The 15,378-nt window shown below is 47.2% G+C and overlaps 1 protein-coding gene across 1 annotated transcript in view; it reads right to left on the bottom strand.

Annotated features, from left to right (window-relative positions):
- The window catches only part of LOC111964478 (adipocyte enhancer-binding protein 1), a 20,290-nt gene extending 6,536 nt beyond the window's left edge, over positions 1-13,754 (bottom strand). The window contains exons 1-15 of the mRNA XM_070443760.1: positions 12,990-13,754; positions 9,119-9,427; positions 8,864-8,908; positions 8,554-8,640; positions 8,266-8,310; positions 8,111-8,164; positions 7,957-8,016; positions 7,234-7,311; positions 6,481-6,590; positions 2,817-2,956; positions 2,309-2,393; positions 2,062-2,206; positions 1,765-1,844; positions 1,417-1,436; positions 1,315-1,344 (exon numbers count right to left, since the gene is read on the bottom strand). Coding sequence (XP_070299861.1) covers positions 1,315-1,344; positions 1,417-1,436; positions 1,765-1,844; positions 2,062-2,206; positions 2,309-2,393; positions 2,817-2,956; positions 6,481-6,590; positions 7,234-7,311; positions 7,957-8,016; positions 8,111-8,164; positions 8,266-8,310; positions 8,554-8,640; positions 8,864-8,908; positions 9,119-9,427; positions 12,990-13,233 — 1,532 coding nt within the window. The 5' untranslated portion in view covers positions 13,234-13,754. The remainder of the gene's footprint in view (positions 1-1,314; positions 1,345-1,416; positions 1,437-1,764; positions 1,845-2,061; positions 2,207-2,308; positions 2,394-2,816; positions 2,957-6,480; positions 6,591-7,233; positions 7,312-7,956; positions 8,017-8,110; positions 8,165-8,265; positions 8,311-8,553; positions 8,641-8,863; positions 8,909-9,118; positions 9,428-12,989) is intronic.
- Positions 13,755-15,378: the final 1,624 nt, after the last annotated feature.

The raw sequence follows: 15,378 nt of genomic DNA, 5'->3' as shown, positions 1-15,378 counted from the left end.
GCCGCAACACAAATGGGGTCCGCTCCATCAGTTAGACAGCTTTGGTCTCCAGGGCAACCTACAAAAAGAGAGAGAGAGAGAGAGAGAGAGAGAATAGAGATGTAACCCAGAAATGTCAAACTGTAGTATAATTGGAAATTGCGAGAGAGAGAGAGAGAGAGAGAGAGAGAGAGAGAGAGAGAGAGAGAGAGAGAGAGAGAGAGAGAGAGAGAGAGAGAGAGAGAGAGAGAGAGAGAGAGAAGAGAGATGAGACAAAAGGAGAAGAAGAAATAGAGACTGTAATGTAATTGGAAATTGAGCAGTACAAATTCAATAACAGAAACAACAACAACAACGTCTCGAGCCCAACACCCACAGAGCCATTGAGGAAGTTCTCTGGGAGTGGGAATGTGGTGATTGGGTACAATGCGTGGGACCCCAGCCCCTGTCCTCTGCCCCCACAGAAACACTGTTGAGGTCCGGGAAGTTCTGGAAGATATCGTATCCCTCCTCCGTCCAGTGGCCAGACCCCAGTTCCCATCTCAGAGCCTAGAGACAGAGAGAGGAGAGGTGAGACATATGCGATCTCTATTGGGAGAGATTATTGCAAATACATTTCTTAGACGCAGGCAGTTTGGGACTAGGGGGGAGAGAATTAGATATGGAAAGGACATTATGTAAATGTTTACATTGGTTCCCAGTTTCATCAATTAATATATCTCCTTGTTGGAGCACTTTCTGGAATGAGCCCAGGTCCTCACCATCTCGTAAGCCAGTTCGTAAGGCGTCTGGGTTGAGTGAGGGAACCAGGTGTAATTCTCACACCTCCACCAGGCGGCGCACTCGGGGGTTGTCGTCATTGTACTCCTCTACACAGGAACTGCAATCAGCAGGAGGGAGCAGCTCCCGCCCAGCACCCTCGTTGCCATGGAGAAACCCGCCGTGTAGCGGAACCTCCGGCTGCACCTGTTGAGGTAAGATGATGTCTTTTTATGTGAGCAGTGTTTGTGATGCACTTGTATTGTGCGAAGTTCCGTTGTGCTGTAGATCTGATGCTTATCACATTCTCCACTCTACTCCCGTCCTCCATCTCACAATCACCAAACACACACACACACACACACAACATCACACACACACACACACACACACACACACACCACACACACACACACACACACACACACACACACACACACACACACCCACACCACACACAACACACACACAGCACACACACACACACAGCACACCTGTCTGTGTTCCCGCGGGTTGTCAGGAGATCGTCCAATGGCGATACAATCTTCAGGCCGAAGCAGAACTCTTCCCAATTTGTTATAGATCCTTGTGATGTTAGGACACTCCCGATGTTATTCACCTCAACATATCATCTCTGGGATGGAAGAGAGGGGGAAGAGAGTGATGTTCGGACACTCCTCATTTATCACCTTCATCATCTGGGATGGAGAGAGGGAGGAGAGAGAAGGGAGGGAGGAGAGAGAAGGGAGGGAGGAGAGAGGAAGGGAGGTGGGAGAGAGGAAGGGAGGAGAGAGATGTGGGAGTGATGGAGGGAGGGAGATGGGAGTGATCGAGGGAGAGATGGAAAGATGGCGGGAGCGAGGAGAGTGATGTGTTAGGTGGGCGTGATGGAGGAGGAGAGGGAGCAGGAGGAGAGAGTGGGAGAGGAGGAGAGAGAGAGGAGAGGGATGAGGGAGAGATGAAAGAGGGACAGTGGCTATCTCACCTGACATACCCACCTGTGCCCCACTCTCATTTCAGACTCACCTGTCTCATGTCCTTATAGTTGTGGTGTCTGTAGTCCAGGTCGTCTGTGGGGTGGACCTCATTCTCACTACGGAAGCTGCCTGCGGGGAGTGAAGGGAGGACAAACGTTGGAAGCATGTGGTGGAATTCATATGGGAGATATCATTCATGGGAGAGTAACGGGGATGGTTGTGGGCGTGATGATGATCATTTTAGAAGTTCTGGAGGTGATGGAGTTCGGGATGTGATGAGGTTCTGGAGTTTTTGGAGGGGATGTTTTCACTGATGTGATGGGGTTATGTATTGTATTGTACTCACTTGGCAGTTGGCAGGCCATGACCTCAGCTCTGAGACACAGGCTACCGTTCCAGCTCTGGGGGAGGATACGGATGTAACGTGCCACGATTGGCCAATCAAACTGCACCATCACTGGACTGTCCCTATCCACATTGCCATAGAACAACTGGAGGGATGGAGAGGGGCAAGATTAGAGAGGAGGAAAGTTGAGAGATAAATTGGATAATAAATTGGCAGCTGCACTGACCAATCTTAAGAGGTTACTCACCCACTCAGCATAGCCATCGTGGAGCACCGTCCAATCACGACTGTCGTTACTGAAGGCCACGTGGAACGTGGACACAAAATCTTCCCTGAAACACAGAAAGAGAGAGAAGAGAGAGAGAGGGAGGGAGAGAGAGAGAGAGAGAGAGAGAGAGAGAGAGAGAGAGAGGAAGAGAGAGAGAGAGAGAGAGAAAGAGAGAGAGAGAGAGAGAGAGAGACTTTACAAGTCATACCAATATCCAATTTGTGTAATCTTTAACATTCATAGTGCCAGTTGATTCCACAGGAAATATTCAACTTCCTATTACTTTTTCCCTATAATCACTTTTGCAGCATTCTGCTTATCTAATGGATAAAAAAAACCTATTGATGTTTATGTTGTTTGGTTTGGATTCATTTCATGTGTTGTTCATTTCAAATCAATTGTGCAGGCTAATGGGGATTCCAACTGGCCCTGGCTGTGTGAACGGTGCAGTGACCCCAGGGCAGTGATCCTGGACAGCAGGACTTACGCTGAGTCTGAATTCCTGCCCTGTACAATGACTCCAGTGAACTCCACCTCTCTGCGAGCGTCCACCTCAAACCAGTGGTTATGCTCCTCTGGCTCTGCGCACCACGCACCCCCGTACACACCGTCGTCATCACCGGAACTCTGGGGAGACAAAATAATCCCCTCACTGGTCAATCATGCAGCATCCCCTAAAGATATAACTGAGGAGATAGTTGGAAGGAAAAGCTCCCTAGGTTGGAATGAACCTTGAGAGGAACCTGTGCCCATTTTCCAGTACTATGGTGGCAAGATGGCGCCGACAGACATGGCAGCTCTGCTTCTAGCTCCTAAGCAACTTTGCAATATTTAGTATTTTGTGTTATTTCTTACATTATTAKCCCAGAACATTTATTGTGTTATTGCATACAGCCCAAAATAACTTTGGGATATCAGAGCGACGGTAACTTACCAGTATTACGACCAGGAATATGACTTTACCAAATTGGATCYTTTGTTCATACCCCCCAGGGCAATTGAACTTATCATAGAGGCTGCTCCAAGACGCCGGCGGCGGAGAAGAGGTATTCGGAGTGGGCTTCTAGTCCGACTCAGGAGGCGTGCACATCATCCACCACTTCCAAGTATATTACTCGCTAATGTTCAGTCTCTGGACAATAAAGTAAACGAGCTCAGGGCGAGGATCTCCTTCCAGAGAGCCATCAGGGACTGTAACATACTCTCTTTCACGGAATCATGGCACTCTCGGAATATACTGTCCCCGTTCATACAGCCAGCTGGGTTCTCAGTACATCGTGCAGACAGGAATAAAGAACTCTTCGGGAAGAACAAGGGCGGTGATGTATGTTTCATGATTAATAACTACTTATGGCGTGATTGTGATAACATAAAGAAACTCAAGTCCTTTTGTTCACCCGACCTAGAATACCTCACAATCAAATGCAGACCGTATTACCTCCCAAGAGAATTCTCTTTGGTTGTAGTCACAGCAGTGTATATTCCCCCTCAAGCCACGACGGCCCTCAAGGACCTACACTGGACATAATGCAAACTGGAAACCACATATCCTGAGGCCGCATTTATTGTAGCTGGAGATTTTAACAAAGAACATTTTAGGAAAACACTACCAAAGTTCTATCAACACATTTGCTGTAGTACTCGCTCTGGTAAAATACTCCCCCTTTTGAAATACCTACAAGGCCCTCCCCCGCCCTCCCTTCAGCAAATCAGATCCGAACTCCATTTTACTCCTTCCTTCCTATAGGCAGAAACTCAAACAGGATGTACCCGTGCTAAGGTCTATTCAGCGCTGGTCTGACCAATCGGAATCCATGCTTCAWGATTGTTTTGATCACGCAGACTGGGATATGTTCCRKGTAGCCTCTGAGAATAACATTGACGTATACACGGACACGGTGACTGAGTTCATCAGGAAGAGTATAGGGGATGTTGTTCCCACTGTGACTATTAAAACCTACCCAAAGCAGAAAACATGGATAGATGGCAGCATTCGCGCAAAACTTTGCGCAAAAGCGTGATCCATCGCATTAACAATGGCAAGGTGACTGGGAATATGGTCGGATACAAACAGTGTAGWTATCCCCTCCGTAAGGCAATCAAACAGGCAAAACGTCAATACAGAGACAAAGTGGAGTCGCAATTCAACGGCTCAGACAAGAGACAATCACAGATTACAAAGGGAAAACCAGCCACGTCGCGGACACCAACGTATTGCTCTCAGACAAGCTAAACACCCTTTTCACCCGCTTTGAGGATAACACAGTGCCACCAACGCAGCCTGCATCCAAGGACCGTGCGCTCTCGTTCTCCGTGGCCGATGTGAGTAAGACATTTAAGCGTGTTAACCCTCGCAAGGCTGCCGGCCCAGACGGCATCCCTAGTCGCGTCCTCAGAGAATGAGCAAACCAGCTGGCTGGAGTGTTTACGGACATATTCAATCTCCCCCTATCCCAGTCTGCTGTCCCCACGTACTTCAAGATGTCTACCATTGTTCCTGTACCCAAGAAAGCAAAGGTAACTGAACTAAATGACTATTGCCCCGTTACACTCACTTCTGTCATCATGAAGTGCTTTGAGAGGCTAGTTAATGATCATATCACTTCTACCTTACATGACACCCTAGACCCACTTCAATTCGACCCAATAAATCCACAGATAAAGCAATCGCCATCGCACTGCACTCTTCTATCCCATTTGGACAACAGGAATACCTACGTAAGAATGCTGTTCATTGACTATAGCTCAGCCTTCAACACCATAGCACCCTCCAAGCTCATCATTAAGCTCGGGGCCCTGGGTCTGCACCACGCCTTGTGCAACTGGGTCCTGGACTTCCTGACGGGCCGCCCCCAGGTGGTGAAGGTAGGAAACAACACCTTCACTTCGCTGATCCTCAACACAGGGACCCCACAAGGGTGCGTGCTCAGCCCCCTCCTATACTCCCTGTTCACCCATGACTGCTTGGCCACACACGCCTCCAACTCAATCATCAAGTTTGTAGAATACACAACAGTAGTAGGCYTGATTACCAAAAATGGAAACCGCAGAGGGAGCAAGCCCCTATCCACATCGATGGGACCGCAGTGGAGAAGGTGGAAAGCTTCAAGTTCCTCCGCGTACACATCACTGCCAATCTGAAATGGACTACCCACACAAACAGTGTGGTGAAGAAGGCGCAAAAGCGCATCTTCAACGGCAGGAGGCTAAAGAAATTTGGCATGGTCTGTAAGACCCCCACAAACTTTTACWGATGCACAATTGTGAACATCCTGTCGGGCTGTGTCACCGCCTGGTAAGGCAACTGCACCACCCACAGCCGCAGGGCTCTCCAGAGGGTGGTGCGGCGCATCACCGGGGGCACACTGCCTGACCCCCAGGACACCTAGAGCACCCAATGTCACAGGAAGGCCAAAAATATCATCAAGGACATCAACCACCCGAGCCACGGCCTGTTCACCCCGTTATTATCCAGAAGGCAAGGTCAGTACAAGCGCATCAAAGCTGGGACAGAGAGACTGAAAAACAGCTTCTATCTCAAGGCCATCAGACTGTTAAATAGCCATCACTCRCCGGCTACCACCCAGTTACTCAACCTTGCATCTTCGAGGCTGCTGCCCTATATACATAGACATGGAATCACTGGCCACTTTAATAATGGAACACTAGTCACTTTAATCATGTTTACATACTGCTTTACTCATCTCATATGTATATACTGTATTCTATTCTACTGTATTTTAGTCAATGCCACTCCGACATYGCTCGTCCTAATATTTATATATTTCTTGATTGCATTCTTTTACTTTTAGATTTGTGTGTATTTGTGTGAATTGTTAGATACTACTGCACTGTTGGAGCTAGGAACACCAACATTTTGGCTACACCCGCAATAACATCTGCTAAACACGTGTATGTGACCAATAACATTTWATTTTATTTGGTGTCCAGTATGTAGTATTCTAAGTATATCTGCAGTACTATGGTGTGTATGTTCTGTGTGTATGTTATGTAGTATATATTATACAATACAGTGTGTACCTGCATGTGGAGCAGAGCAACCGTGGTGAGACTGAGACAAGGCAATACTATGGTGTAGTACTGTGTATCTCTATACTATAGTGTAGTGTAGTATAGTGTACTCTGTGTACCTGCATGTTGAGCCTGCCTCTCTGAGCTGAGAAGCCGTGGTGAGACTGAGACGAGGCCAGCAGCTGGTCATCATCAACACGATGGGACTCCAGGCCTAGAGGAGGGCATTCTGGGAAAACCAAACAAAACAACTGAAAACTAATGGGACACACACCAAAACAAAACAGTTCAGCCAGCCACGCTAAATGTTTTGGTCTGTAGTCGTCAAGAGCAACAGGCTAAAAACACAGTCCAATACTGACCACATCTTACACAAATAAACACAGGCACGCACACTCACCCACAAACACACAMAATGMTTTTTTGAATTCTGTTCTGAAAGGGCTAAAAGGGAATGGTTGTTTTCAAGTGCGGCAAAAAGTTTTTGCTTTCTCATAGCATTCTTTTTCCTTTTTATGAGGTCTCGGAGGCCAWAACACGAGTCTCCGATCTGGTACTTGGAAGAGAAAGAGAGAGTGAGAAAGAGAGAGAACAGGCTAGTCGTCTCCTCGTCTGACTGTACAGTAAACATCTATYTCTGGCCGGTCCAGAAGGCTGATTGGGGAGAAAACAAGGTTACTACAGGAAACAGAAGAAAACAGGCCAGCATTCCAACAGTATCTAACTGCGACAGATAAACACTCACATATCAAACACTGTGACCGAGACATTTACTGCAGGGAAGGGTTGGGAGTATAGGGTTAGGGGTTCAAGTAAAGTTGAAGCTGATCATTGATGAATACGATTATGAGGTATTGAGGTGATTTTCTTACTCTTGGACTCGGCGTGTAACGGGATCTGCCTCAGCCTCTCCGCCTCTTCCTCTTCCCACATCTTCCTCAGCCGCTCCACTGTGGTGCAAGACACCGCCATTACTCTCCAGCTCAGCAAGCATCAAAAGCTGTACTTTCATATGTTCTGCCGGTATAGCACTGCACAGTTACTGCCATTCCATTTCCCTCCAATAAGTCTGCATATTCTCATAAACAGATGGCTCAGTTTACTCTATGAAACTATACTGACAGGCCTACACTGAGTGGTGAATTTATCTCCACTTTACATCATCAAATGTACACTTGAAATCTCTCAGCCTGCTCTGCACACACTCAAAATTAACCCCAACCCCCCTCCTACCCTCCCTCCCTTCTTCCCTCTCTTCATCCCTCCCCCCTTGTCTGTCTCACGGATACTGAGGCCCAGGGCCCCAACACGTGACAACAGCTGTTTTGATAAACCCTATTCATTTCCTTATCGCTCTCCCTCCCTCTCCCCCTTTCTCTCTTTCTCAATCCACCCCATTCTCTCTCCAACAGCCACATGGAGATGGACTTCTCTCCTTCCACTCCCCGACATTGACAACGTCGCAATCCACAGGCTATAACATACCGTGTCCCATAAATAACCCAGTCGTCTAAGTGATGAATTAACACATACGGGTGTTAAAAGGGACAGAGCTACAGGGTTCTCCCTGACAGAAAGATCAAAGGGATTCAGACCTTTTTCCTCCTTCTCCTTGCGAGCTTTCTCTGCCTCCTCCTCTAGCTTCTTAGCTGCCACTGTGGAAAGAGAGAGAGCAGAGGTTAGACGTTACAGGGGGGAGTGCTCTTACAGAGCATGATAAATAACCAGACAGACAGGTGGTGTACCTACAATCTGCATAATCATACTCTTCGTACCAGGGCATGGGCGGCACAGTGGTTTCCTCTGAAAGAAAAATACATTTATTTGTGTGCATGTTAAATAAATGCAAAATAAACGATTGAAAATAGTACTGTAATTTGTTACGTGGCGGGATTGGCTGTTACCTGGTACATACATAATGACCTCAGTGGTGGTCCTCTCTCTGTCAGCTGTAAACAGACGTTTAGATGTCTTACAGGGCTGAACAACAACAGTTTTCTGTTTCTGTACTCTACATGAACGTGTTTCCTCTCAACTGTCACGAACATTAGGCTTTGACAATATTAGTGTCTTGCTTTTTTTTTGTCATTTCTTATCGATGACGTATGATCATAATCTCTGCCAAGCTGAACTCATGCGTCAAAACAGAGAAGATTGGATTGAAAGTGACTGTTGAGTCATGTCAGACGCACGCTTGGCATCCCAGTAATCTTGGTCATGCTCTGTCAGAGTCTTGGAGCCAGTAGAGGGAGGCGTGGGCCCCGAGGGTCTCCTGTCTACTGGGCAGAAACAACACAAACACAAACCCCAACGCAAAGTCAACAGAGACCTATTGGCTACAAAACCTGCGCATTGCGAATGAACGAGATTATACGGAAACGTTACATGAACGTGACCCTGCTTGTTTTCGAAGGTCTAACGTGAAAAGAACCAGCTCATAGCACAGAGATAAGCTGATTTCTCATATGTGATCCCGTTGTCTTATATCAAACCATCTCTTACCCTGGCCTGGCTCTTGAGGCTCCTTGGGAGTCACAGGTGGAATCACTGCAAAGACAGATCTGTTAAGTCACCAACCGTTATATTCAGTCACAAACCAACACACTGCATTAAAAGACTATATTGTCTACGCAACCTACAGCCCAGCTGCACTAAAAGACTAACGTAATATTGTAAAGCATCTTTGGGTCCTAGAAAAGCACTGAATAAATCAAATATACATCTGTAACATCATTATTAAAGCCTCTGTATAAGTACATCTATCCCAGCCCAGCTCAATCAGCAGTTTCTCCTCCTCTTCCTCCAGAGTGGGTTTTTTGGCCACCGGCTCCACCCCCTCGTCCTTCCTTCCAGTCGTCTTGGAGGCCTTCGTGGCTTTGGGCTTGGTGACCTTGGGTGCCTTGGTGGCTTTAGGTGCCTTGGTAGCCTTGGGCTTCTTAGGTGCCTTGGTGGCTTTAGGTGCCTTGGTGGCTTTAGGTGCCTTGGTAGCCTTGGGCTTCTTGGGTGCCTTGGGGGCTTTCTGCTTCTTGGCTTTGGCCTCCCTCTCTGCAGCTTTCTTTGCCCTGGCTGAAGAGAGAGAGAGAGAGAGAGATAGAGAGAGTGTGAGAAAAAGCGTTCAATTAAACATGACCACCACCATTACTACACCCTAGCTCCATCCAGAAAATTTGAGAAAGAGAATGAAAGGTTGGAACAGAAGACGGGACCACTAACTACAGCAAGAGACAGAGAGAAATCTCTCCACAGGTATCCCTTTGCCCTCTCTTTCCTTCTCTTCTCTTTCCTATTTCCTGAAGGACAGGCCTGAACACATTCCCCCTCTCCCACAGGGTTCAATGGTTCAGCAATGAAGCTGAACCCTTGTACGGACAGACAGGGTCAGCCAGGTCACTGCTTTGTTTTGGTTTGCAGGCCAGGCAGCCAGCTGGCCAAGCTCAAACCCACTGTGTTGACGCTCCTTCAACTCTCTGAGTGTCGACAGCTGTCCAACTGTTCCTGGTTGGTTCGTTGTGGCTTGTGGATCATGCTTCATTAATGGTATAATAATTTACACTTCAGTCCCCGCACCAAGCAATAAGTTGAGTTGTAGAGCTACAGTGCTCACCCAGGAAAGTATTGTGGAATACTACTATCTCATATAATGATTTAAAAGCAGTTTACTTATGGTTAACAAACATTTTTTTAAACTAGTTTGTAATCAAAAGTGTTCAGAGACTTGCCATACTCAGAGACATTGCAGCTGTGGAAAGAGTCTAGTCAACCATTGCCATCCATGTAATTGCCCTCAGACTAGCAGACAGACACAGGACTGTAACACACAGAGTAGTAGCATAACTATCCCCAGATAGGACTGTAACACACAGAATAGTAGCTTAACTATCCCCAGACTAGCAGACAGACACAGGACTGTAACAGACAAAGAAGCGCTTGTTTTCTCCCGGTAGACTTCAGTAGACCTGCTCCTGCAGCTCTGTTATGGTTCCATGATCACAGCATTACCTAGCTGTCTAAAATGTAAATGTCAACATCCTCACACACACAGCCAGGCCAGCTAAACACACTGCCCAGGAAACTGTCTGCTCTTTCTCTGTCTACTCACCTTTTCCACTAACCTCCTATTGGTAGGTAAGGATTTTCCTCAAGTGCTGTTAACCAATGAATAAGTGAGAACTCAAGCCTGAAGAAGGCTGTTTTTCCCATGAAGATACGTGGATATCTGAAGGTAAAAACAAGAAAACTCTCCTGGATCCCTGTGAGACATCTTTGGCACTGTGAATCATGCCCTTTAATCACAAGTTAAATACATAAATCAAGCATTTTTTGTTCATAATTGTATCTCCCTGCAGCACAACCAAATGAAAGATCACTCAGTGGTTCCTGGTTCTGCAAACTCAGCCTTTTTTTTTTATTGTAGCCTAATTCTAACAGCCCGGGATGGATTTGGAAAGAACTAGTAGAGTTGTGGCTTTGCAGTGGAAAATGTAATAGTGCACACATTAAACATCAATTCCATTGTTACAACTGGGCCCAGTCATAAATTCTCTCTCCTTACTGTGAAAATGTTTCTGTATTTTACACAAATCTTCTGGAAATTGACGGCCTGGGTATGCAGAAAGATGTTATAATGTATTCAATCAGATAGGCAAACAATGCAATATTTTCTCTCAGATAAATGATATAAAGTGTGGGGAAACGGAAGTTAGGTGGAAAATACTGTATCCTTGAAAACCGGAAACGTACCCTTTCTTCCCACTGAGTGAGCACAACTGTGCATCAGCCAAACACCACATGGTTACTAACCGGTTAAATCCACAGTAGGGAGTCTTCCCCACTTTTCCACAACACAAACTTGTAAAACTTTTTAAGTAAACTGTATGCATATGTATACATGCCTCTTAGAAAATKGGTCTTCGGAGGTCATTTGTGGATAATAAAGACTACTGCACTACAGAGTCTGGACGTCAACAGTCTCACTGAAAACATATTGTTGACGCAATGGAGAGTGTAGCGAGGATGGAGGGGGGGGGGTGACGTAAAGAGGAGGGTAAAGAGAGAAGGGTTATAAAAAGGAGGATGATGAAGGGATGGAAAGGAAACCCACTGAACCACCCCTTACCACCCTGCTTCTACCCCTTACCACCCCGTACCCCTTACCACCCTGCTTCTACCCCTTACCGAGCCACTGGCTGTCTACCGTCTTACCCACCCCTACCTGCCTTACGCGACCTAGTGCTTCTCCCCTTACCACCCCGTATCCCCTACCGTGGTCAACGACGGAGCTTTTGAGACCATGTGTCATTTGGGGGGTAGGTGGTTACGGGTCGCTGCCTTAAAGCTCCTTACCGGGATAACGGGCGCGCGACCGTCGGGGTACAGCGGTACCCGACCTTTACCGCCCCTCCGTGGCACACCGGGTGGTACCGGGTACTAAAGGCAGGGGTAAGAGGGGTACGCCGTACAACGGGTGGTAAGGCACACCGGGTAGAAATGCCAGAGATCGGTACTCTGATAATGCTCGTATCCGGGTACCGGCACCCCGACGCCCCCCACAGGCTCACCCCCTAAACCGGGACCACCGTATCTGGTAAGAGTAGAAGCAACGGGTGGTTAAGCCTTTACCACCGGTATCGCGGAGTGTAAAGCGGAGTGAGAAGCAGGGTGGGGTTAAAAAGAAGGGCCTTGGCTGTGTACCTACGTGGGTGGTAAGCCGGTCAAGCTTTAGGCAGGGTGGGTAGGTAGTCAGAATAACACAGGCAGCGGTGTGATAAAGGACCACTCTGTCTAAAAGCCGCGAAGGCTGGTAAGGGGCCTAGTACGATCAGCCGTGGTACCAACCGCTGCTTCTAAGGCGGCGGCTGTACGCGTTACAAGCCCGTGACGCGTTCCCCTTACCACCCTGACTTCTAGCCCTTACCACCCCCGTACCCCTTACCACCCTGCTTCTAGCCCTTACCATCCTGCTTCTACCTCTTACCACCCCGTACCCCTTACCACCCTGCTTCTACCATGATCCAGACCAGATGTGTTTGCCATCTACACATGCAAGCACGCACACACACACACACACACAAGCACACAAGCACACGCACACATGCACACTGCTGAACTGGGATGTTTCCCACTGCCCAGAAATTGTGAGTGAGAAATTGTGAGTCATTTTTGACAGTAAGATGCTCAAGGAACGACTCGGGCTCCCACACATTGTTCAGTACTATTATTACATATCTAAACCACAGAGAAACAACATTATAGAAAAGTGCTGCAGCTCCGTTACCCTCCTCTCTCAGATCCGATAGCATCAGGCATGTTGGGTTTGGATGAGACACACCACGTTGGTTGGCTCCATGCACACGTGTTTCAGAGGGGAGTGTGTGGGAAGCATTCAGCTGGGAGCTCTACTGGACCAGGATCGTCTCTGCCAATGCCTCTGTCAAGGTCTCCACGCATGTTTGTGAACAAGACGCAACAAGGGGGAAACTGGGCCAAGTCTTTGGTAAGTTTGTTCCCAAGAGGTTGTTACAGGGATTGCTGGTTGATGGACCACCATGAAGATACAGTCAAGGAGAGAAAGAGGACAAAAAGAAGAAGAAGAAGAAGAAGAAGAAGAACTGAAGGAGCCACCTCTTACCTGCCTCTACCTCCTCTGGAGATTTCTTCTTCTTTGGTTTGCTCTCCTCCACCTCCACGCCAGGGTCGTCCATCATAACCTCCTCCCTGTCTTCCTCCACTTCTCTCCCATGAGCCACAGGTCCAGCCTGTCTCACCTGTAACTGGACATGTCCAGTGTCCTGTCCCTCCATACCTCCAGCCCAGCCCAGAACCCAACAGCACAGGGCCAGAGACACCCACAAACTCAACACTGCACCCCTCATCTTCTTACTACACTCAGAACCAGGACCAGAACTCGCAGTGCAACCTGACCCCAGCTCTAAGAAGGCCTTATCTGCCGTGCAAGAGAAGATTCCTCAGTCACTCTGGTTGCGCCAACGAAACAAAGGCAAGGTTGCAGACCAAATAGGTCAACTAATGTTTCAGTGACGCACAAAATCCTCAGGCCACCCACAGACTCTCACACAGACCAGTCAGAGTAGTCAGCTAACAGATGACCTGCATGTGCTAGACGAGCAACAACAATAGACCATCCAACAGTCCTCAGGTTTAGAAGAAGTCTCAACCGGAATCAGTCTGTCTTGAAGAGTCTCTACGAGCTTGAAGAGTCTCTAAGAGCCAGGAGACTGAAGGAAAGATTGTCGAAATCTTTGGTGTGTAGAAGGTTTTGGTTTGTAGAAAGCTGTGGTGAAAACTTTGGTGTGCAGATGCGTATAGAACTTAGTCCTGTTTGGTGGTGTGTCAGAGAGAGGAGAGGAGGAGGATAGAGCTGTGGGCTCAGGGTTTTTAAGCAGCCTCCTGGCAGAGACCAAGGAAAGGAACCGCAGATRCATGCAGGAGTCTGGAGTCTCAGAAGCAGTTACACAGCACACCTCCTGGCTCCCGTCTGTTCCTCTCCCTCTCACTCCTCCGTAGGCATTCTTCTCTTATCCCCTCTCTCCTCCTCTCCCTCTATTCCCCTCTCCCTCTCTTCACTAAACACAGGGGAGGAGCCTTCCACACTTCACATTCCAGAGGAGGAGAGATAGAGAGGGAGAGAGAAAAGAGAAAAGAGAAGAATAGTAATGAGAAAAAGCTTTTTAAGAATGTTTAGACTCAAAAGTTGACAAGAGTTGACAATTGACAAGGCGTTTGCACAGAAAGACAAAATAGTGAATCCATTTTATCCAGCTAGGTCAACATGTTCAATGTGTTCCGGAAAAACAACAGTATTTACACATTAAATGATTTGTTGGAGAGGAAAACTCTTTCCATCTTTAAGAATGTACCCACATCGTGTGGTTGGATATAAGTGCTTCAGCAGACTTGCTAAAAGACTGCACACACACACACACACACACACACACACACACACACACACACACACACACACACACACACACACACACACACACACACACACACACACACACACACACACACACACACACACACACACACACACACACACACACACACACACACACACACACACACACACACACACACACACACACACACACACACACACACACACACACACACACACAAACAACCCAGCTCAGCTTCACATGCCTCCAGGTCATACAGGAGATGTCAGGACCTATCCCTCTCGCCTACTCTGCTCTCAAGCAGAAAACAGGAGAGAAAGAGAGAGAAAAAAGAGAGAGAAAGTGTGGAAAGGAGAGTGTGAGCTGAAAGTGAATTTCCCCCCCAAAAATACATGAAGTTACACTGGTTCCCAAAGGTGGGTCGGGACATAGCGGTGAGTTGCAGTTCATTCCTTCAGAGTTATCTGGGTTTCCGGCTAGAAACATTGAATGAGAAAGAACCTACAGCTTTGCGTTGGTCGATATACTCTTATAACAAAGAAATATGTTCGTTACTATTCATTTGTCATAGACTTGTACCGAAAGTGACTTACAGCTAATACATTTAGTATGACCCCAACTCATGCTGGGACTACTGATTCTAGGGGCCACTGAGTTACAGAGAGTTATTTCTCCTGTGAGAGTAATGGCAGTCAGATGTGCTGTGATGTCTACGCGCTCTATTTCTAGGCCAGATGTGCTGGGATATCTACGTTCTCCATTTCTACTCTGGAGCAGTGAGTCAGACTGCAGAATGTCAGCAGGAGGACATTCCTTTGTATTGCCATGCATCAAAGAGCACATCTGATCTGATGTACAAAGAAACGATAGAAGTCTGCTATTCACAGATCGTCAGAAGTCGGTGAGCATGAATTAAAATGCTATGAACTCTGGGAGGTAATCCAGCAGTGTATGTACTTAGCTCTACATACCTGGTTATCATATGTTGTACATTTGATCATGTATAAAAGTTATAAATGAATGGGTTGTGAATTCCTGTACAGTTTATGATTTGGTAGATACGTCTATGTTGAAGCCTCAAGGACGGAAACATACCTT

Source organism: Salvelinus sp. IW2-2015, linkage group LG5, assembly GCF_002910315.2.
Source record: "Salvelinus sp. IW2-2015 linkage group LG5, ASM291031v2, whole genome shotgun sequence".
Taxonomy (NCBI): Eukaryota; Metazoa; Chordata; class Actinopteri; order Salmoniformes; family Salmonidae; genus Salvelinus; species Salvelinus sp. IW2-2015.
The sequence above is the reverse complement of the archived record's forward strand: the minus strand, read 5'-3'. Positions and strand labels throughout refer to the sequence as shown.